Below are 23,285 nucleotides of genomic sequence, written 5' to 3'. Positions count from 1 at the left end.
CGGCCTAGCCTGCATCCTCTCGCAATCTGGGACCCCTCAGGGAATGTCAGAGAGCTGGTTTTGGCTCAGTCACACAGGCCAGGCTGAAGGACCCCACTGGTGCATGAATTTGTGCACCAGGCCTCTAGTATTATTATATTGGATGATCAAACAGAAGACCTCTAGCATTTAATTTATAAAAATAAAAGTTTTGTGTTAATAGTACAACAAAAATATATCCATAGAATCACTTATCACACACAAAAAAAATTCTTATGGAATAAAAATTTTGGTGTTTGAAAAGTATTCCTTTTTTTTTTTTTTTTTTTTTTTTTTTTAAAGAGATCATTCTTGACTTCTTCATATTATATCTGCAGCACCCTGCATAGTACTCGACACAGAGGACATTCTCAGTCTTAAAAAAAAATTAAACCCCAAAATCTGAAAGAATACTAGAAATTTTGGGCAACGTAGAGACTAGGAAGGATTTACAATTTCAGAATCAGGAAATATTCTACTTTTTTTCTTACTATCAAGGTATTTGTTTGGTGGTGTTTCTTCACTACAATGATAGTCTTCTGATCAGAATTTAAACATTATCTTTTATTCATCGTGTAGCTAGCAGGGATCTGTTGGGACAGAATCTTATTTTTCTTCTTGTGGGGGTCTGTAATTGGTGTCCTCTAGCCTTTTTAGCACTTTGACTCACAATGTATTAGTTAGTCTATTACAGCAAAACAAATACCTCACCATTTAGCAGCTTAAACAACTGACATTTATTATCTCACAGTTTCTGTGGGTCAGGAAATGTGAGAGTAGCTTAGCTGGGTTGGGTGCCTCTGGTTCAAGTTCTCTCTTGAGGTTAAAGTAAGCTGTTAGCTGGGGTTGCAGGCATCTGGAAGCTTGACGGGCGGAAGGATGCACATCTAAGTGCCTGATTATTGGCAGGCCTTAGTTCCTTGCCATGTGAACCTCTCCAAAGACCACCTCAGTGTCCTCAAAACATGGTTCTTGGTTTTCTCTAGAGCAGGTGAAGAGAAATCACAAAACTAGAGAGGGCGAGAGAGACAGATATTGGGAAGGAGGGAATTAAGGAGGGAGAGGAAGAGAGAGACAGATATTGGGAAGGAGAGAATAAGGGAGGGAGGGAGAAAGACAAGGCAGTCCAAGATGAAAGCCTCTGTCTTTGATAATCATCTAGTAGTTAAGAGTGACCCACTCTGTTTAGGATGTGGGAAGTGTGAATATCAGGAGGTGTGGCTCATGGGGAGTCATCTTGGAGAACGACTGTACCACACTCCATCAGTGGATCAACTTCTCCCAACCCAGTTGTATTATAAAAATAAACCATTGCTAGATGTTAGTACTTACGGGTAGAGAACAAGGGACTTGTCTATAAATTAAATTAAGAGCCAGGAGACTTTTGACTTTAGGAACAAAATTAATTTGTAGCTTTTGGAGGTACTTTTTCTTCTTGAATCCTGAGTTTGAGCATCAGATTTTGGAAAGCTGCCATTCCTAAAGGCAGTATAACTTTCAACCTGTGAATAGGATATATGCTGCCACTTCACTTACAAGTTTATGTGCAGCTCAGCCGCTATTTCTCCATAGAAATGCTGATGTAAATCCCTCCAAAACCTGTTTAACCTTTGTGGAATTAGCACTGAACCAGAACTTTTGAATCTTTTAAAAATTTTGAAGCAATAATCAACTTTTAGGAAAGCTACAAGCACAAACTATATTTTCCCAAACCACTTTTTAAAATATATTTTTTTATTAAATTATTTTTTTTGTACATATACCATTGCCCCCCCTCTCCCGTACATACCCTCTCTTCCCAGAGTTTTGTGTCCATTGGTTGTACTTATATGCATGTATACAAGTCCTTCGGTTGATCTCTTATCTCCCCCAGATCTTCCCAAACTCCCTGCTGTAATTTGACAGTCTGCTTGTTGCTTTACTGTCTCTATATCTATCTTTTGGTTCTTCAGTTTATAATGTTCTTTATGATCCATAAATAAGTGAGGTCATGTGGTGTCTCTCTTTCATTGACTGCCTTGTTTCACTCAGCATGATGTTCTCCAATTCCAACCAGGTTGCTGCAAACGATGAGAATTTTTTCTTTTTTATGGCAGCATAGTATTCCATTGTGTAGATGTACCATAGTTTTTGGATCCAATCATCTGCTGATGGGCACCTAGGCTGTTTCCAAATCCTAGCTATTGTAAATTGTGCTGCTATGGACATAGGGGTGCATATATCCTTTCTGATTGATGTTTCTATCTTCTTGGGATATATTCCTAGGAGGGATTACTGGGTCAAATGGGAGTTCCATTTTCAGTTTTTTGAGGAAGCTCCATATTGTTCTCCACTGTGGTTGCACCAGTCTGCATTCCCACCAGCAGTGCACGAGGGTTCCTTTTTCTCCACAACCTCGCCAACACTTGTCGTTTGTTGATTTGTTGATGTTGGCCATTCTGACAGGTGTGAGATGGTACCGCATTGTTGTTTTGATTTGCATCTCTCGGATAATTAGTGACTTTGAGCATATTTTCATGTGCCTCTTGGCCTTCCTTCTGTCTTCTTTTGAGAAGATTCTATTTAGATCCATTGCCCATTTTTTAATTAGGTCATTATCTTCCTTTTATTAAGTTGTATAAGCTGTCTGTAGACGTTGGAGATTAAACCTTTATCAGTGATAACATTTGCAAATATGTTCTCCCATACAGAGGGCTTTCTTGTTGTTTTGTTGATGGTTTCCTTTGCTGTAAAAAAGCTTTTTATTTTGATATAGTCCCATTTGTTTATTTTCTCTTTAGCTTCCATTGCCCTAGGGGAAGTATCAGTGAAGAAGTTCTTTTGGCACATGTCTGAGATTTTGCTGCCTGTGGATGCTTCTAGTATTTTTATGGTTTCCCGTCTTATGTTTAAGTCCTGTCCAAACCACTTTTGAGTATAAGTTGCTTAATATGATGTCCTATCACCCCTGAATACTTAACTATCTTTCCTACAAATTAAAGCATGCTACTACATTACATACACTTATGAAAATCAGGAAATTACAGTGATATATTATTACTACTATCTGATTCTCAGGCCCCATTAAAGTTTGGCCATTTGTCCTAACAATGTCCTTTATATCAAAAGGATCAAGTCCAGATGCTTTTGAAGACTATATATCACTTATTTTGTAAGTTATCCCTCATTTGGGGCTTATCATATACATTTTTTATAGAAATAGCTCAGATATAGTGCTTTGTTTTTTTTCATTTTATTCTATCAGATGGCACAGTCACATGTGTCAAACACAAGGCCCGCGGGCCAAATCCAGCCCGCCAGGCCTTGCAATGTGGCCCGCACCGCGCTGTCATCACTGCACTCCGCTGTCAGTTTATGACATTGTCAGTTTATGACTGTTCAGTAAACCATTCGGCCCGCGACTTAGGCTGGATTTTAGATTTTGGCCCCTTCTCTGATTGAGTTCGACACCCCTAGATCATCCCATTATTGAGGATGCTAACTTTGATCACTTGATTAAGGTGGTAAGACAAGCTTCTTTGTGAAGTTAACTCTTTTTCTCTTGTAAACACACACATTGTATGGGGGTTCTTAGATGCTAAGTATTCCATTCTCATCAGGTTTTCAGTTTAAGTATTTATTGCTATGAGTACAGACTAAAGGTTTTCTGTTATTCAGTGAATAATAATGTGTTTAATCATTATTTGTTTTCATGTTCAAATTCTAGATTTGGCCAGTGAGAGCCCCTTCCACCTGGTGTCTGTGTCCTACTGACACGTCTTTATCATTCTTTGAGCATTTCCCTTCTTTTTGGAACAACAAAATATTCCAGGCTTCTCAGAACTTTTGTTTTGTCAGGGCTGGAACAAATTACTTTTCTGAAGAGCCCTGGTTCTTTTTATTGGAGAACGGTATTTAGAAACCAAGATCTGGGGCCTAGATGCACTCATTACTACTGAGTTGTCATTGTTTCTAAGTATTCTCTAATGGTAGGGGAGGGGAGTTAGGGAACGTATGTATTCATATTCATCTGTGTGTACATGTTTATATCAATATTTAATTTTACATCTCTATTGAAAACTGTATGTTTATACCATTTCTAATTTTAGTTCAGCACTAGGGGAGTTTTTGTAATTTTCTCCCTTCTTTATTTGTAACTTCTTTCTTCAGCAGTAAGAAACCTGGCTCTTGTTGTTCTTAATATATTTACTTATTTGATCAATCCCCTTTTATGCAACCAACCTGCCATCACTGTCATTTCCCCATCACTACCTACTCCTAAGCACAAATGCCCTACTCACTCTGCTTGGGCTCCAACACCCCTTGCTATCCCTGAGCCCCCATTCCCAACCCTAGTGGGTGTTTTTCTTACCTTGCTCAGGCTCATATCCTGTGCGGTCTCCCTGGGTGAACATCCTCTTCATCCTGCTCATTCTTTGTGCTAGAACTTCCCTCTTCCTACCATGCAGAAGCACAGCAAAGTCTAGCACCCCTTACTGGGCCCCAATCTCTTATCTTTTCATCCCACTCCTGCTTTGACACCTTCCCTGTTCCATTTAGGCTCTGACATCCTTTGTGGCCTTCTCTCTCATGTAGATACCTTTCTTACTCTGTGTGGATTTCTTTCTTTTTTAAAAAAATTCTTTATTGATTAATGTATTACATATGTGTCCTTATCCTCCCACTACCCCTTCATCTCTCACTCATACCCTCACCCCCTGCTGTCTGTGTCCATGGGTTAGGCTTATATGCATGCAGACAAGTCCTTTGGTTGATCTTTCCCCTTTCCCTGAGGTTTGATAGTCTGATCGATGTTTCTCTGTCTCTGTATCTGTTTTTGTTCATCAGTTTATGTTGTTCATTATATTCCGTAAATGAGTGAGATCATGTGATATTTATCTTTCTCTGACTGGCTTATTTCACTTAGCATAATTGTTTTCTAATAAGATACTTCTTTATTGATTTTGGAGAGGAAGGGAGAGGGAGAGAGAGAGATAGAAACATCAATGATGAGAGACAATCATTGATTGGCTGCTTCCTGCACCCCCCTATTGGGGATTGAGCCTGCAACCCAGGCATATTCCCTGACTGGGGCTCAAACAATGACCTCCTACTTCATATATCGATGCACAACCACTGAGCCACACCAGCTGGTTACCCTTCATGGGTTTCTAATGTCTTATGCCTGTCTTCCCTCTCTGTGGAATTCACCCTTACCCCATTCATATGCTAACATTCTTTGCTGGGCTGCCTTCCATATGTGGGTACCCTCATGCTCTATTTTGTCCACATCAGTGCCTTACTCTTCCTGCTCATATCCAACTTACCATTGCTAGCCCAAACACACACCCACACGTTAGATACCATAGAAAGTCATATTACCGTGGTGCAGAGTCCACCTTGGGAAATGTGTTAGTAATAACCAATAGGAACATTTGATACCTTTTCCTGATTTATGTTATTTGGTAGCTACAGCTTATGTGTCTTTTTTTTATTAGTATGATTTTTTTTTCTATGTGTTTTCCCCCTAATATGATTTTTTCTTAGCTTTTTCTCTCATTAGATGAAAATTTATGTTAAGTGAATTTGAATGTCATCCCTACCCCCATCATGGTCCGAAGGGCCTTTTAGAAACTGGTTAAAATGTACACAGAGGAAAGATTTTAGCTTGTGACCTTTTGAAGAATTTTCTGAGTGCAACTAGAAACAAATTATCCATTGTTCACAGTGCTTTGCTTAATGTTATGCTTTCTCTTGCGAAATCCTCTTATTTATTGAAATCTTGTATCTTAAGTAGCTAACAGTTTATTAATATAGATTCTCGTTAAAAGGAGATTATTTTTTTTATGTAGTTTAGATCATTTACATTTCTGACATAATATTTATACATAAAGATTTATGTATAGTAGCATGAAATGTTTAAAAAAGAGCTTAATTTACTTTTTTCCCCCAATTGGAGAAGTAATACATGCCAATTTAAAATAAGAGCAATGCATAAAAGTAAAGAAAAAGAAAAAAATCCCACAGTTTTCTCAGTTACAATTACCCTATTTTTTAAACACTTTGTTCCTTTATTTTTTAAAATACCCACTCCAGGCATAGTCATTTCCTTATGCATTATTTTTTCTAATAGTACTTAATTTTATTTTGGAAAAATGTAGAGTTACAAAAATGGTCTAATATTATATTATTTTGTACTTTTAGAGTTATTAGTGAAATTGAGCATGTTTTCATATATTTACTAGCTACTCATCTTCTGTGAATTGCTTCATATTTCTTCAACCGTTTTTCCACTGAAGAGTCTGATTAATATATAATACAACCTTATGTATTAGTTATGTAAACCTTTGGCTGCTAGTTTTTTTCATATTATGTTTTGAAAGATTTTTTAATTTTATTTTTTGTTGTTAATTCTCACCGGAGGATATTTTTCCATTGATTTTTAGGGAGAGTGGAAGAGAGAAGGAAAGACAGAGAGAAACATCGGTGTGAGAGAAACACATTGATTGGTTGCTTCCTGCATGAGGCCCAACCAGGGCCCCCAGGCTAGGGAGAAGCCTGCAACCACTTTACTTGTCCTCAACTGGAATTGAACCTGGGACTCTTTGGTCCACAGGCCGACACTCTATCCATGGAGCTGAATTGGCTAGGGCTAAAGACTTTTTTTAAAAATTGAATTTTAGAGCATACAATGGAGTCAAAACAGTCTCTGTAATAAATGGTGCTGGGAAATTTGGTCAGATACATGTAAAATAATGAATCTAGACCACCAACTTACACCAATCACAAAAACAAACTCAAAATGGCTAAAGGACTTGAATGTAAGGTGGGATACCATAAAAATCCTACAAGACTCCATAAGCAGCAAAATAGCAGACATATGTCATAGCAACATCTTTACAGACTCAGCCCCTAGGCCAATGGAGACTAAGGAGAAGATAAACAAATGGGACTACGTCAAAATAAAAAACTTCTGCACAGCAAAAGAAACCATCAACAAAACAGTAAGAAAGCCCACAGCACGGGAGAACATATTTGCCAATGATATTTCTGATAAGGGTTTAATCTCCAAAATTTGCAGAGAACTCATCCAACATATCAAAAGGAAGATAAACAATCCAATCAAAAAATGGTCAAAGGATCTAAATAGACACTTTTTGAAAGAGGATATACAGAAGGCCCAGAGACATAAAAAACCTGCTCAAAGTCACTAATGATCCGAGAGATGCAAACCAAACAATAATGAGATACCATCTCACACCTGTCAGAATGGCTATCATCAACAAATCAAATGACAAGTGCTGGCAAGGATGTGGAGAAAAAGGAACCCTCCTGCACTGCTAGTGGGAATGCAGACTGGTGCAGCCACTGTGGAGAACACTATGGAGTTCCCTGAAAAAGTTAAAAATGGAACTCCCATTTGACCCAGTAATCCCACTTCTAGGACTATATCCCAAGAAACCAGAAAAACCAATCAGAAAGGATCTACAATATGTACCTCTATGTTCATAGCAGCACAATTTATAATAGCTAAGATTTGGAAACAGCCTAAGTACCTATCAGCAGATGAGTGGATTAGAAAACTATGATACATCTACACAATGGAATACTATGCCGCTATTAAAAAGAAGGAACTTTTACCATTTGCAACAGCATGGATGGAACTGCAGAGCATTATGCTAAGCAAATAAGCCAGTTAGAGAAAGATAAATATCACATGATCCCACTCATATGTGGGATATAATGATCAACATAATTTGATGAACAAGAATAGAACGATCTAGAGAAAAATGATAGGGGAGGGGGGGTTAGAGAAAAACCAAAGGACCTCGATGCATGCATATTAGCATAACCAATGGACACAAACACTGGGGCGGTGGGGGCTTGCCTGGACTGGGACGGGAAAGGGGGAGGGGGTCAATTGGGGGAAAAGGAGACATGTAAAACTTTAGACAATAAAATAAAATAAATTTGCATTTTTGCCAAAACCAGTTTGGCTCAGTGGATAGAGCGTCAGTCTGTGGACTGAAGGGTCCCGGGTTCGATTCCGGTCAAGGGCATGTACCTTGGTTGCGGGCACATCCTCAGTAGAGTGTGTGCAAGAGGCAGCTGTCGATGTTTCTCTCTCATCGATGTTTCTAGCTTTCTATCCCTCTCTCTTCCTCTGTGTAAAAACTCAATAAAATATATTTAATAAAGATAGAGAGAGAGAGAGAGAGAGAGAGAGAGAGAGAGAATTACCCGGGCCCCAATCCGCGTGACCTCCACCCCGACGGCAGGCTCTGGCGTTCCTGCCGGCCACCTCAGATCGCCTCTTCCCTCAAGGCCCTCCTGTTGCACCTCATCACGGCACCGCTATCTGCCCCGGCCCCCTGGTTGCGGGTATATCCCCAGTAGGGGGTGTGCAAGAGGCAGCTGATTGATGACTCTCTCTCATCGATGTTTATAACTCTCTATCTTTCTCCCTTCCTCTCTGTAAAAAAATCAATAAAATATATTTAAAAAAATAAATACATAAATAAATTTGAATTTTAGAGAGAGAGGAAGGGAAAGGAGGAGAGCGAGAGAGAAACATCGATTGGCTGCCTCCTGTGTTACCCCTACTGGGGATCAAGCCTGCAACCTGGGATGTGCCCTGACTGGGAATCGAACTCACAACCCTTTCAGTGTACAGGATGAGCCACATGGGCCAGGGCTGTGCATTCTTTTACTTCTTGTCTGTTACTTTTTATTTGTCAGTGCTGCAGCATAATGCCTCCTCCCTTTTTAAAACAGAACTTAAACATTTTTATGTAGGCAAATATATGTGTATGTTTTTTTCTTTCTGGTTTCTGGATTTTGTCTTGCTTAGGAAAATCTGCCTTACCTTGATATAATGAAGTTATTCTTTGGTATTTTCCCTAGTAGTTTTATGGCTTTGTGTGTGTGTATGTGTTTTTATAGTAGCCCTTACCACCCCCACATTTTAAAATTTTGTAAAAGTTATTTTTCCAGAGGATAGCTAGTTGATCTGGTAATATTTTATTGACAAATCCATTCTTCTACCCTTATCATATTAAATTTCCATGTACATACTAATTACTGCTTTATGTCTTTAATTAGTTATGCTTATTATGTATTAGTTTTGTTATAAGAGCTCAATAGAATGTTTAAGTACCTGATAATACATCTTCTCTTGTTCTTGTTTTTTAAAAATTTCTTTGGTATTCGCACAGATTTATTTTTAGTGAACTTCAGAATTAGCTTGCCATTTTAAATACCTGCCTCCCCATCTTCCAAATCTATTATAACAACTTACTATTTTTTCTTTTCTCTTACTAGCTTAACTTGAACTACCATTTTCTAATGCCTAAAGTATCTTCTAATAAACAGCAGCAAGAAGGCTCTTTTAAAAACATAAATCAGTTCATGTTACTTCCTTATTTACATTCCTCAGTTTTTTCTTCTCCTTCTTTCATTATCTATTGCTGACTACTCCAAAGCTTAAAACCACCTGTTTTGCTCTCAGTTTTGCAAGTCAGAAATTCATGACCAGTTCAGTTGGGTAGTTGCATGCGCCATGTGTGGGATGGAAGGGGCTGGGGAATCCCTCCCTTCCTATGGCTTTTTCAGCCAAATGTCTGGTACCTCAGTGCCTTTGCCTTTCTCTCTACATGGCATGTCATTCTTTAGAATTTCTCTAGGTGACCGGGCTTCCTACACCATGGTCTCAAAGTAATCACATTTTTTACATGTTGGCTTCCCGGAGGAGGGAAAGAAAAATGATCAAAACAATTAAGTTCCTAGCACAGTGTCCCTTCTGCCATATTTTGTTGGTCAGAGCAGTCAGAAGAACTGCCTAGGTGTGGGGCGGGTGGGGGAGGGGAGAGTGAGGAAGGAAAATGCAAAGTAGACTCTACTTCTTGATGTGGGAATGGCAAGGTCTTATTGCAGGAGAGCATGTGGGAGGAGAGATACCGTGACCATACTTAGAAAATATAATCTGCCACATAATCAAATTCAGAATATATTCAAAGCTCTTAACATGGCTCTAATGCCTTTCCATGATCTGATTGACGCCTGCTTTTCTCTGACCTTTTCTCCTACACTTTCTTCATTTGTTATCTTTGGTTTAGCCACAGTGACCTCTTAGCTAGGCTTTGAATATGCCACACTCACCCCCAACATCAGTTATATATATATATTTTTAATCTCCCATCTTCAGATCTTTGCATGGGTCTTCCTATTCTCTTGCTTTATTTAGATGTCCAGAAAGCTTTCCCTGACCACCTTCTCTAATAAAATCTTGGTCATTTACTACTCCCTCTGCATAGATTTTTGTGCTGTTTATGGGAGCTTGGGAGCCTGAATACATGCCTGGCTTCTGAATAAGTTGAGAAATAGAAGAGTAAAGATGGAGGCCAAAACATATATGAAATAAAAGTTTTACTGGTCATTGTTATGTTGGAGATCCAAATGATCCTAATAAGTACATCTCAGAATTAATCATACTCACCCATCCATTCCCAAGCAGGGTTGCTCACTCTCCTCTGCAGTGCTAGGCCCCTGATCAACGCTTGGCATATTGACATAGGGGAACATTCTTGTACTCTGCAGCAAGCCTGTTCCAAGAGAAGAGGGTAGAGTTGGGTTGTGCATGCCCAGTTATTTGTCTCATTTTTTAAAATCTATCTGAATGACTAAAGGGGAGGGGAGTGGCCCTAGCTGGTTTGGCTCAGTGGATAGAGCGTCAGACTGCGGACCGAAGGGTTCCAGGTTCAATTCCCATCAAGGGCACATGCCTGGGTTGTGGGCTCAATCCTCAGTTGGGGGTGTGCAGGAGGCAGCTGATCAGTGATTCTCTCTCATCATTGATGTTTCTCTTTCCCTCTCCCTTCCTTTCTGAAATCAATAAAGATATAAAAAAATTAAACAAAATAAAGCAGGGGGAGGGGAACGGCAGGGAGGGTGAGAGGAAGAGAATAAAGGAAGTGAGAAACAGGATCAATCAAGGTACTATTTACTAAAAAAGAAAACATAGTAGGAAGATTATAAATTTTAGGAACACTGAGTTTGAAGTGCCTAAAAGATACCAGTGTGGAGATTCCAAGTAGGCATTTGGATAGTGCATTTGAAGATACAGATTTAGTAGTTCTGTTAGTTTCCTGTTGCCTGTAACAAACTATTATAAACATAATGGTTTAATAAAAGCCCACAAAATTACCTGGCAGTTTTTGTGGGTCAGGTATCTGGGCATTGGTTAGCTGGTTCTCTGCTCAGGCTCTTACTAGACTGAACTCAGGGTGTTGGTCAGGGTTGAGTTCCACCCAGTCTCACTGGCTGGTAGAATTTCGATTCTTTCAGTTGCAGAACTGAGGCCCTCAGCTTGGAGAGGCCACTTGCTCTTTCCTGCCATTTGACCTTCCTCACAGTAAGGTAGTTTTCTTCTTCAAGACCAACAGAAAGCATTTTTGTGGCTTTAAATCTCTTATTATTCAGCTGGTTGGGACAGGCTCATTCAAGTAATCTTTTTTATTAACTCAAAGTGAACAGATTAGGGACCTTAATTGCATTTATGAAGTCCCTTTTGCCATACAATTTGTGTGTGTGTGTGTATGTGTGTGTGTGTATGTGTGTAGAGAGAGAGAGAGAAAGGGTGGGGTAGAGAGAGATTATGAGGACCTGATTTATGTCATTATGGAGGCTGAGCAATCTCACTATCTGCCATTTGCAAGCTGGAGACCCAGGAAGGTTGGCGATGTAATCCATCAGCAGTCTGAGTCCAAAGGCCTGAGAACCTGGGGAGCTGATGGTGTAGATTCTAGTGTGGGTAGCCTGAGTCTGAAGACCTGAGAACCAGGATTGCTAGGGCACAAGGTCAATGTCCTAGCTCAAACAGCCTGGTGGGAGGGACTAATTCATCCTTCCTCTCTGCCTTTTTGTTGTATGTAGGCCCTCAATGGGATGATGCCTACCCATAATAGGGTGGGAAAAACTGGCTTACTAGGTGTATCTATGCAAATGCTATTATAATCCGGACACATTCTCAGAGACACACATGGGAATAATGAATAATGTTTAGCCAAATACCTATGAACCTTGTTATCCAATCAATTTTACACATAAAATTAACCAGAGGGATTTGGGGAGATTCACAAGCTACATTACAGCCACTGATGGCTTCTAAAATGTCCCCCTTGTTGATCTTTCAGATTTCCCCCCCTTTGTAATCTTTACACTTAACATTATGTAATTCTATAGCTTCTGTTCTGCCCCTTCCTCCAGCGTCTAAAAATGCTTTCTATTTTATTAAGTACTTCTTTATTTTCAAATTAGTCACTTATTAACTAAGGAAACTCAGTCTCTTTTTACCTTTATTTGCACCAGTTAGAAGTGAGAAAGATGGACTGAGTTTTGTTTTTCACAGTGGAACCTTACCAGTGTCCTTGATTAGCACTAGCGGGATCTAATAATTAAATAATAAGTATGCTCCTGGTGCTTTCAATACAAAATGCTACTTTGGAACAGAATGGACATGAACTTCTTGGTAATACAACTTAACTCATTCTCAGATAAATCTAAATGTGGTCCCCTTAAAGGATATATTTTTCTTGAGATTTATCTGTTTGCTGTGCCATTATTTCCTCAACTGTGTACCTGAGAGAGGTTAGGTTATCTTACCTGAACCAGCCTTTTACTCTGTTTGTTCTAGGATATACAGTTTGTTCTAATTTTTTTTTTTTTTTTTTTTTTTTTTTTTTTTAACAATCTGCAGTTGTTTGCTATTATTGACTAGAGGTATGGGGCATAGATTTTTTTTGGTCTCATGTTCTGTCAGTGCTTGAGTTCAATATCTAAGAGAAAGGATTGTATGTATTTTATTGCAGACATTCTCTGAAATAATTTTTAGCTACAAGGAAATAGCTCTATTTTGTGAGTCATCATTCTTTTTTATGTAGTGTTGGGTAAGGATTTAATTTCGTAGGTAGAGTTTATGACTTCCAGAAGGAGAGCTGCAAAAATTGAAATTTCCAAAGAATTTTAGATTTGCTATAAATGCTATTATATATAGAAAATTGGAGCTTAAGATACAAATATAGGTAATTGTTTGATAAAATTTTCCTAAAATCTCATGATTTTCAATGAGGGATAGAGTTCTTTTTAGTCATTTTCAAGTGTAAGCTAACATGTGTTTTCTTTCTTTCTTTCTTTTTTTTTAAGCTTCCAATAAAAACAGGACAGCAGAACACACATACCAAAGTCAGTACTGAACACAACAAGGAATGTCTTATCAATATTTCCAAATACAAGTTTTCTTTGGTTATAAGTGGCCTCACTACTATTTTAAAGAACGTTAACAATATGGTGAGTAATTGCGTTACTGTCTCTTTGGGGAGTTTACTTTGGTTTGCTTTTTATTTAAAAATTTGGAGCAGCATATTTTGAAGTATGGAAAGTAATTTTTTGTAAACATTTTATTTTGTGAATAAGTACAGATAATGTTTTAACTTTCATTTTAGTTTTTTATTCTTTCCCTTAGATACATCTCTTATTTGTGACTTTCCTTTTTATTATTTTTCTGAAATTAGGATTGCATATAGATTTAATGTCATACGAATTGACCATATTCAGATATTCTCCTTATCTCCTTATTTGAATATTTACAAAAAAACAAAACAGTCCTGTGTAGATGATAAATTAAATATGACCTATCCTAGCAGGCTTGGCTCAGTGGATAGAATGTCAGCCTGCGGACTGAAAGGTTGTGAGATTGATTTCAGTCAGGGGCAAGTACATGAGGTGCTGGCTCACAGGTTGATGTGTCTCTTACATGGATGATTCTCTCTCTGTGTCTCTCCTCCTTTCTTCCACTCTCTCTAAAAATAAATGGAAAAAATATCCTCAGGTGAGGATTAAAAGGAAAAATATGACCTTATAGTCCTAAAATATAAGATTGTTTTTATGAAAATGTTATTTTATGGAGCTTGTGACAGATTCTGCAGTAGGTAGAGAACCCATTTTGAAGTGCTCTCAAATACCAATATCCTCAAATTACTTCAAAAGCTTTTCCCCCCTCAATTTTATAAAATCTGTTTACATTTCATAGACTTCAAGGTACTCCAGCTGTTCTCTTTCTGTACCTTTGAACATATTTCTCCTGTCTCAAGTGATTCCTTCCTTTCTGTCAATTCCTAACTAAAATTTCCTTCATATTCAGTTCAAATCAACTGATTCAAATATTTCTTGACTAAATTGTAATTGCTCTAATTGTCTTTAGCACTTACAACCACGATTTGTATTATCTGTTTTGAACTCTGAAAATGACTTCCTGTTGTAGATTGTGAAAATTAGCCACATTTTTATAGTCAATCATCTTTGGGATGTGTTTTGTGTGTGTGTGTGTGTGTGTGTGTGTTGTGTGTTTTAAAAAATCTGATTAGACAATACTGATTATAAAATTGATAAACTGGAGGTGTGGAAAAATCACTTGCCTTTCTCTATAAAGAAAATATTTTTTTGAAAAAACGCAGGGGTTTTAATATATATTAAAGTGACTTACAGAAATTTATTTAAGATTTTGTGGAGCTCTTCTGTTGCAGTGTGTGGGGCCCAGTGATAGGATTTTACTTATACAATAAGTGGCCATTCTCCCATTTAGATTGAAAATATTTTAATACTTGAAACTTTTTAAAAAAACACACCAATAAAATGATATTGACATTCATTTAGTTCTTATTGGTAAATAGTGTAGTATTCAATTTAAGAATAGTGAATGCTTAAAATTATTTGTAATTGATGTTATAATCTTTTTTTGCTATAAGAATTTAGACCTTAATTATTTTGTGTCATCAAAGTGTGGTTAAATGCTCCATTCAAGATTCTATTAAAGATCAGGGTGTATATCTAAATTCTATATATTTTTAAAGTATATAAACCAGTGTATCTTCTTTTAGTGTTGCAAGGCTAATGGCAGACTGTACTGAATACCAGCAGTTTTGTTTGCTTGATAATATATTTTGTGTGAGCATTAGGATAAAATTATAAATAATAGATTTAAATATAGTATAATTTGGGAGATAAAATGGAAGACTTGATTTTCGTGATCCTTAGCCTCTGACTTTTCAGATGTGTGCTGATTTGTAGTGTAGAGTAATAACCAACTTTTAGTGTTCTGAATATCTTTTCTCTTAGAGAATATTTGGAGAAGCTGCTGAAAAAAATTTATATCTCTCTCAGTTGATTATATTGGATACACTGGAAAAATGTCTTGCTGGGGTAAGTAAATCTGTTCTGCAGTAGGCAGGTTTTATGAATTTAATTTTGAGTTAATCTGATATACCAAAGTATAGGTGTTGACAAGGAGAACTTTTTGTACTCATATGGGCTTTTTGTCTAAAACATACATATGAATTTTTTAAACAGCTGACTAGGTGGCATCAACAAATTTTTAAGATAAAATTGTTTTTTTTAACTGTAAATATATAGATAGATAGATAGATAGATAGATAGATAGATAGATTGATTTCAGAGGAAGGGGGGGGGAGAGAGAGAGAGAGAGAGAGAGAGAGAGAGAAAGAGAGAGAGAGAAAGAAACATCAATGATGAGAGAATCATTGATCAGCTGCCTCCTACACGCCCCAACTGGGGATCGAGCCTGCAACCTGGGCATGTGCCCTGATAGGGAATCAAACCCTGACCTCCTGGTTCATAGGTCAACACTCAACCACTGAGCCACACTGGCTGGGCATTTTCTCATCTTTTATAAATTAAATAGATATTAAGTTTACTTACAAAGTATTAAACTTGAGCCACAGATATCTCGGATTTTAAAGAAAACATTTTATGAAAAAAAAAGCCACTATTTGATTTAATTAGTTTTTCAGATATTATTAGGCCTATAGCATTGTTTAGTTTTGAAAGGATATGATGCAAAAGACCAAGACTAGTCTTGTTTCCCCCTATTAATCTGATTTTAATGTTTTTTTCAAATCTATATAAAAATGAGCTAAAAAATTGAAACTATTATGATAGATTTTACCTGAAGAACACTTGTTATGTATAAACTAGAGGCCTAGTGCATGAAAATCATGCATGGGGTGGGTCCCTCAGCCTAACGTGCACTCTCTCCAATCTGGGAGCCCTCAGGGGATGTCATACTAATGGCTTAGGGCTGCTCCCCATGGGGAGTGGGCCTAAGTCGCAGTATGGCCTCCCTCTGCAGGAGGCAACCAGGCTGATCAGGAGAAGGTACCGCCCCCATCACCCTGCTGCTGCTGCCACTGCTGGCCACTTCAGCTGCCAAGGTGTTTTCATCAACACGGACTCCAGTCCCTTCACCAAAAAAAATGACAACTTTCTTTAGGCATTTTCAAGATGTCTTTTTCATTGGATATGACATTTCTTTCTTTCTTTTTTATTTTTATCCTTACCTGAGGGTATTTTTCCATTGACTTTTAGAGAGCTAGAAGGGAGAGGGAAAGACGGAGAGAAATATCAATGTGAGAGGGACACATCAATTGGTTGCTTCCTGCATTAGCCATGACCTAGGCCCCAGCCAGGGAGGAGCCTGCAACCTAGGTACATGCCTTTGACCAGAATTGAACCCAGACCCTGTGGTTGGCAGGCCTAGGCTCTATCCACTGAGGCAAACTGGCTAGGGCAGGATATGACATTTCTTAGCTCCTCCAGCAGCTGACCTTCGTTTTTTTCCTCCAGGAGTGGGTGGAAAAAATTTGATGAACTTCTTGGATTCTTATTACCCAGGTTACCAAAAACACTGCGTGTGGCCTATGGGGAGCTTAGCTAATGAGCGAGGGGCTTGCTTCACTGTGCACACAGTCCCCTCCTGCCCATCTGTGTGCACAGCCTCCTCCCGAGCAGTGGTGAAGTTATGGTGTCCCAGACAATTTTCATATTACATCTTTATATATATATATCTAATAAATATAGATATAGATATAGATATGAACATATAAAATAGAGATACGTGGAGGATTAGTTGAGTAAAAGACAGCTCTTGCTCAGATTTCCTCTAAATAGTTATCTCAGTGTATTTCAATCATGATTTAATTGGAATTTTTTCAAGAATGTTTCTGTTGTATAAAACAAAGTATTTCTATACTTTAGTAGCCTTAATTCTTCCTGGAACGTAGAAATTAATATAAATAGATAAATTTAATACTTCCATTTTAAAGATCTGGCTACTCAGTATGTATTGGAATTAACTTATTTCTTATATCCTATCTTCCTTTGGCACATCATTTGCTTTTATTCCGAATTGCTTCTCTTCCATATATGTTATGGTTAATCTTTATAGTAAACGTAGAAGGAAGGGACTTTGCTATGTGTGGTTGAGAAGATAGGGGATAGTCAGAAGGGATACAGTAGAGTGTTGGAAAACATAATTGCGTTCACACACACTGTATCCTTAGGGAAGAGAAATATTTAAGATTATAGGCCACAAAGCCCTAAGGATAATGTTTTAAAACTCTTTTATTGCCCTTGCCAGTTTGGCTCAGTGGATAGATCCTTGGTCTGTGGACCAAAGAGTCCCAGGTTCAGTTCCGGTCAAGGGCAGGTACCTCTCGGTTGCAGGCTCCTTCCTGGCCCAGGCCCTGGTCAGGGCTCATGCAAGAGGCAACCAATCAATGTGTTTCTCTCCCTCTCTCTTCCACTCTCTCTAAAAAAAAAAAGGCAATGGAAAAATATCCTCAGGTGAGGATAAAAAATAAATAAAATTAAGGAATAATTCTCATTAAAAAAAACCCCAAAAACCTCTTATTGATCCTTGGCCATATTCCAAAATTGTGAGAGCATTTTTAAGTTTTCCACTTAGATTGAGGGACAGCTAGTTCTGTTTTAGTTTGGTATTTTTTGTTAATTTATGATATGCTATTGTTCATTCTATATAATAAAAGGCTAATATGCAAATTGTCTCTTCCACCACGAGTTTGACCAGGAGTTGGGGCCAGGTGGGCAACTGCCCTTGGCCCCTCCCCCTGGCTGGCTCCGCCCCTGATCGCCCCTGTACCCCGATTGGGGGATTGGGCCGGCCCACCAACTGCCTGTGGCCCCACCCCCTTGCTGGCCCTGCCTGATTGGCCCTGATGGCGGGGCCAGCCGGACCCCACCTGTTCACGAATTTGTGCACCAGGTCTCTAGTTCATAAAATGAAAGGGCTATTAAACAGGATGGTGGCCTTGTGGAGGTGGACAATTTTAAAAATTGGAATCACTCTTTGTAGTGATCTTATTGTTTTGATTGTACATATGGTTGTATTACCCACTCTCATGTTTGAGTAGGGTGGTTTATTGTCTCTCTTAGTTCTATAGCTTTTCTCTATTATGTTTGTAATTGAGAGTTAATGGTAAGTGTGTTTTGGAGAATGATATTATTGGCCTGCTAATTTGGTATTCTTTGGAGATAGCCTAATTTAAACTCTAATAAGTGGGCATGGTAAAACTTATAATGCACAAAATATATCTTATTTTGCTTTGCTCTACAATTGAAAATGTGTAAGATTTTTAAAATAAATTTATAATTAAAAATAATACATTTTACATTATTGAACAGTTGTGTTTTGTTAGATTGCTATCAATGATTTTATGGTTGTCTCTTGATTTTCATTTTTTTAAATCCAAGTAAGTTGAGGAAGTTTGAGATGAATTGAGCCTACAAGTACATGTTTACCTTATAAGTAGTTGAAACATCAAGTGAAAGTGAACAAATACTTAACCAATATCTTATAAGTAAGATTTTATAGAATTTGAGGCTTCTTAAATACTTTTGTTCCTGTATCTATGACCATTATTCCAAAGATTGAACACTTTCACAATTTTTATTTGTATATAATTGGAGTTATTTTCAAAATCTGTATTGTTTGGTTAGCCTATAAATGAGAAATAGACATTTTAACTCAAATTTTATATATTTCGTGATATGTATTTATTTACTAGCCATATATTTCAGTGTATTTGAATCTGAAAGCACTTGGATTGTAATTACAGAATTGAGCATAGCACACAATTATACAAACTTTTGTTCTGTCATCATGCTTGGTATTATCAAAATTGTCATTGATATATGGATACTAAAGCTGTTAGGTGAAATATTGATGTGGAACAGTATATCTTCAGGATAGCTTATCCATTGATTGATTTGTTAATTGTAAAGGAGAGATTTATTTTACAGAGTAGAGATTTCAGTGTTAACACAGAAGTTATCAATCTTGGTGTCATTTACAGTATAATCACCTGGCATTATGTACTCCTAATGTGATATAATTTGAACTGTACTGAAGTACTAAAGTGTTTTACCTGAATGATATCAGACTTAGGTTTAGGTTCCACCTTACAGAAAATACAGTAACTAGGATAACGAGTTTTCACGTTTGGTAAAGGCAACTGGACTATTATTTTTTTTTAAAGTCAATGTTCTAGAAAATAAAGATGATCTATATGAAGGGAGATAGTTTTAGAATAAAGAAACTAAATTAACAATCATGTTGCAATCTATGAATCTCTTTTGAAGCAATGAAAAGTCATTTTGGGGGTTGTTAGGGAAATTTGAGCACAGATTGGGTATTAGCTGATACAAGGGAATTGTTTATTTTCCCTTGATGTTATGATTGATTGAAGTTATATCAGAGAATGTCCTTATTTTTAAGAAATGCTGCAGTATGCAAGGATGAAGTATTATGTTTGTAACTTTGAAATGGATTAATCAAAAACAATAAATAATACTTACCTGTTTTGGTCTATCTACTCAAAGGCAGGTGTGGTGGCCCATCCAGAAAATTATTTGTACGTTGAGACAGATGACACAATTCACTCACTAAGGAATATGAATAATGTTTATTAGAACTCACAACAAACTGGGGATTCCTAGGAGGGCGGAGGACTCCTGTAGGGATTTGATCAGGGGTCTTCAAACTACGGCCCGCGGGCCACATGCGGCCCACAGAGGAGTCTGATCCAGCCCGCCAGGTTTTTTGGGCAGTGAGCACAGCCGAGGTGTTACAGTAGGAATTAGTAGTTCATATAGTCCGGCCCTCCAGCTCTCTGAGGGACCGTGATCTGGCCCCCACTTTAAAAAGTTTGAGGACCCCTGGATTTGATAAACAGGGGACAGGCAGAAGTGGCTGTGGGCGGCTAAGGAAGATGGACGGATGGGGGCTGGACTTTTATTGTGGTTAAAGAGGCGAAAGATGGAACCATCCTCTTTATTAGACTGACTATATATAGCAAGCATGATGAGATATTAACAATTATTGAGTTTAATTAGGTGATGAGTATATATGGGTGTTCGTTATTTTATTTTAACTCGTGTATTTGAAAATGTTTGTAATAGAAAATATTTGCATGTAAATTTAAGGAAGTTTTAGAATTGTGATTATTTCTATTTCAGCAACCAAAGGACACAATGAGATTAGATGAAACAATGCTGGTCAAACAGTTGCTTCCAGAAATCTGCCATTTTCTTCACACCTGTCGCGAAGGAAACCAACATGCAGCTGAGCTTCGGAATTCTGCCTCTGGAGTTTTATTTTCTCTCAGCTGCAACAACTTCAATGCAGTCTTTAGTCGCATTTCTACCAGGTTAGTGTGTAAATCTACATAGGACTATTGTAAGTAGTACGCATTTCAGGAGTTTTTCTTATTATCTGCATAAAAATTAAAAATTGACAGAAATGAGTTTGACCTCAGATATTGTAGAAATTTTATGTATTGATTTCTTTGAAATTTTTATTACTGTGATAGTGGTGTGTATAATTGCATATGAGTACTGTCACAAAAATCTAAAGTCTAAATTTTAGGAAATGTTACTCAGGACCACGCTTTTTTTCCCTTTAAACACTAGGAATGAATTTTTGACTTTTTAACATTTTATTTCTTTAAATGAAATTAACCAGTCAGATGGAATAATTCATGAGTAGTCAGAATTCTAAATGATCTCACAGTTCTACTCCTTATCACAAAAACGTAAGTTATAAAACAAACAAATAAACAAACAAATCCCCAAACCAAAATATCCCAGAAATATGAAAGCACAAGGAAGAGAATAATTGTCAAGTAGAAATCTCCAGAAAGTGGTCTGTATAATAAGCTTACAAACTGCAGAAAATCCCATTTATTGAGCATTTGCAGAGTGCTGTTTTAGCCTCATAGTATCTTTGAAATGTATGTGATAACTCCCCAATTTATAGGTAAGCAAACTAATACTCAAAGAAGTTATCAAGACAGTTTGCCAAAATGGAGGACCCATAATTTCTAAGACGGACTAGTGTCAGAGTCTATTAGTGTTATTATGCCTGGTTCACTACTTCCCTCTACTTTAGTTTTAACCACATTTTGATGATATTTCTTTTGTAATATATATTGCTGTGCTTAAAATTGTATGATAAAATTATCATGTGACATTAGTTATATTGTGCTGATAGAGAAGTTGGTATACCTGGTGCAAAATGGAATCGAATTATAATTGAAGTAGCCAATAACTCTGGAACTTGCTATTATGCATATGATTTGTCTTTCTCATGCAAGTGGAGTCGAATGGATCCTTAAATGACCCAGTAGGAAGTATAGCATGAATCACTTAATGATTCAGTGAATCAATGAATAATTTTGAACAGAGAAAACAGTCCTGTTTGCTTATAGGTACCTGCATCTTTTGACTTGTCTATGTTGTGTATAGTGGACTTCTATCAGTCAGATATTTATTCTTCCGTAGTTTTCTAATAGGTGTGAATGAGAACATGAATCATAATTGAGAATTTGTGCCATGGTACTTTGGGGGAATTGGCTAACTTCAAAAACCTGCAGTATTTTAAATAAAAAAAATGGCATTTCTATAATCATGATGCTAGACAATAAATATTCTTTTATCTGCTCACAAAATTCCAAGTGCAAAGAAACTTAAAATATTATTTAATGGTACAGTCATAATTGTTGATATTTGGTAATATTATATAATAAAGAAGTAATATGCAAATTGACCATCACACCCTCGCACAATATGGCCACCCCATGTGGCCACACAATGGCTGACAAGGGAGGGCAGTTGGGGGCAACTGGGCCTGCAGGGGAGCGAGAGCAGTTGGGGGTGACCGGGCTGGCAGGGGAGGGCAGTTGGGGCTACCGGGCCTACAGGGGAGGGCACTTGGCGGGGGAGGAGCTGGGTTGGCAGGGGAGGGCAGTTGGGGGCAATCGGGCCAGCAGGGGAGCAGTTAGGTGTCGATCAGGCTGGTAGGGGAGTGGTTAGGGGTGATCAGGCTGGTAGGCAAGCAAGCGGTTGGAAGCCAACAGTCCTGGATTGTGAGAGGGATTGGGCCTAAATTGACATTCGGACATCCCTCGAGGGGTCCCAGATTGGAGAGGGTGCAGGCTGGGCTGAGGGAAAACCCCTCCTCCCCCGCATGCGCCGGGCCTTTAGTATAGTAATGAAGAGAAACAAACACCACTCACCAACCCCATCCACCAGGTCGAGAAATGAAGATGAAATGAAAACCAGAGATGGTTTTGAAGGCATGACCTGGCCTTGCAACAAAAGAAGGTGAAGATGGTTAGGTTTTTATTCTCTCCTTAGCCCAGGGATTTGAGGCTAATATCCAACTGATACTGGGTACAAAGCCTGTAACCTAATAATGCAGGGAGTAGAACTGGGGTCTTGTATAAAATGTGACTGAAAAGAGCTATGTACTCCTTTAAAAAGAGAGCAAGAGAACAGTGAATGAAGGGAGTGTGAGGGGGGGAAGGAAAGAAGGAAAAGGAGGAGGGAGAAAGGTAGGGAAGGAGAAAGAGGGGAAGGAATGAAGGGAGGAAAGGAAAAAGAGCTACCAGCACAAGAAGTTTGTTTGCTCTGCCTAAGCTTAGGGTAGGGGGAAAGGTGCCCAGGACCATTGCCTTATGAGTCTGAGGTCCACATTTCTACTACCCAGACAATCCGGGTCAGAGCTGAGCCCCGGGCAAAAGCAAATGCAAAACCATCACTACACTCCCACAGCCCCAAGCTTGAAGAGATCCCCAAAGAAAATACTGAGTGCACTAGAGATGGATTTGCAATCAAAGTTTACAAAATAGGAAGTTAACAATTCACTATGAATAAGAGTTGGCATATACAAATATATGAGATCATTTAATAATCCTAGAATATAAAAGTAATAAATTATTGGAGACATATAAGAAGAAATTTAAAACTATTAAAAAGAATAAGAAGCCATAAAAAAAACACCCTAGCAGATTTGTAAAAAAAAAAAAAAAAAAAAATCTACTAGAACTTTTAAAGCCATTGAGTCTTTGCTACTGTTGGTA

At 37.9% G+C, this 23,285-nt stretch overlaps 1 protein-coding gene across 10 annotated transcripts in view; it reads left to right on the top strand.

Moving 5' to 3' along the window:
• The window catches only part of NF1 (neurofibromin 1), a 222,318-nt gene that overhangs the window by 32,783 nt on the left and 166,250 nt on the right, over positions 1-23,285 (top strand). For all 10 annotated transcript variants that reach the window (XM_084862720.1, XM_084862719.1, XM_084862717.1 and 7 more), the window contains exons 2-4: positions 13,198-13,341; positions 15,169-15,252; positions 20,383-20,573. In XM_084862720.1, coding sequence (XP_084718846.1) covers positions 13,198-13,341; positions 15,169-15,252; positions 20,383-20,573 — 419 coding nt within the window. The remainder of the gene's footprint in view (positions 1-13,197; positions 13,342-15,168; positions 15,253-20,382; positions 20,574-23,285) is intronic.

This window comes from Pipistrellus hanaki, assembly GCF_964339955.1.
Source record: "Pipistrellus hanaki genome assembly, chromosome: 16".
Lineage (NCBI taxonomy): Eukaryota > Metazoa > Chordata > Mammalia > Chiroptera > Vespertilionidae > Pipistrellus > Pipistrellus hanaki.
The sequence above is the reverse complement of the archived record's forward strand: the minus strand, read 5'-3'. Positions and strand labels throughout refer to the sequence as shown.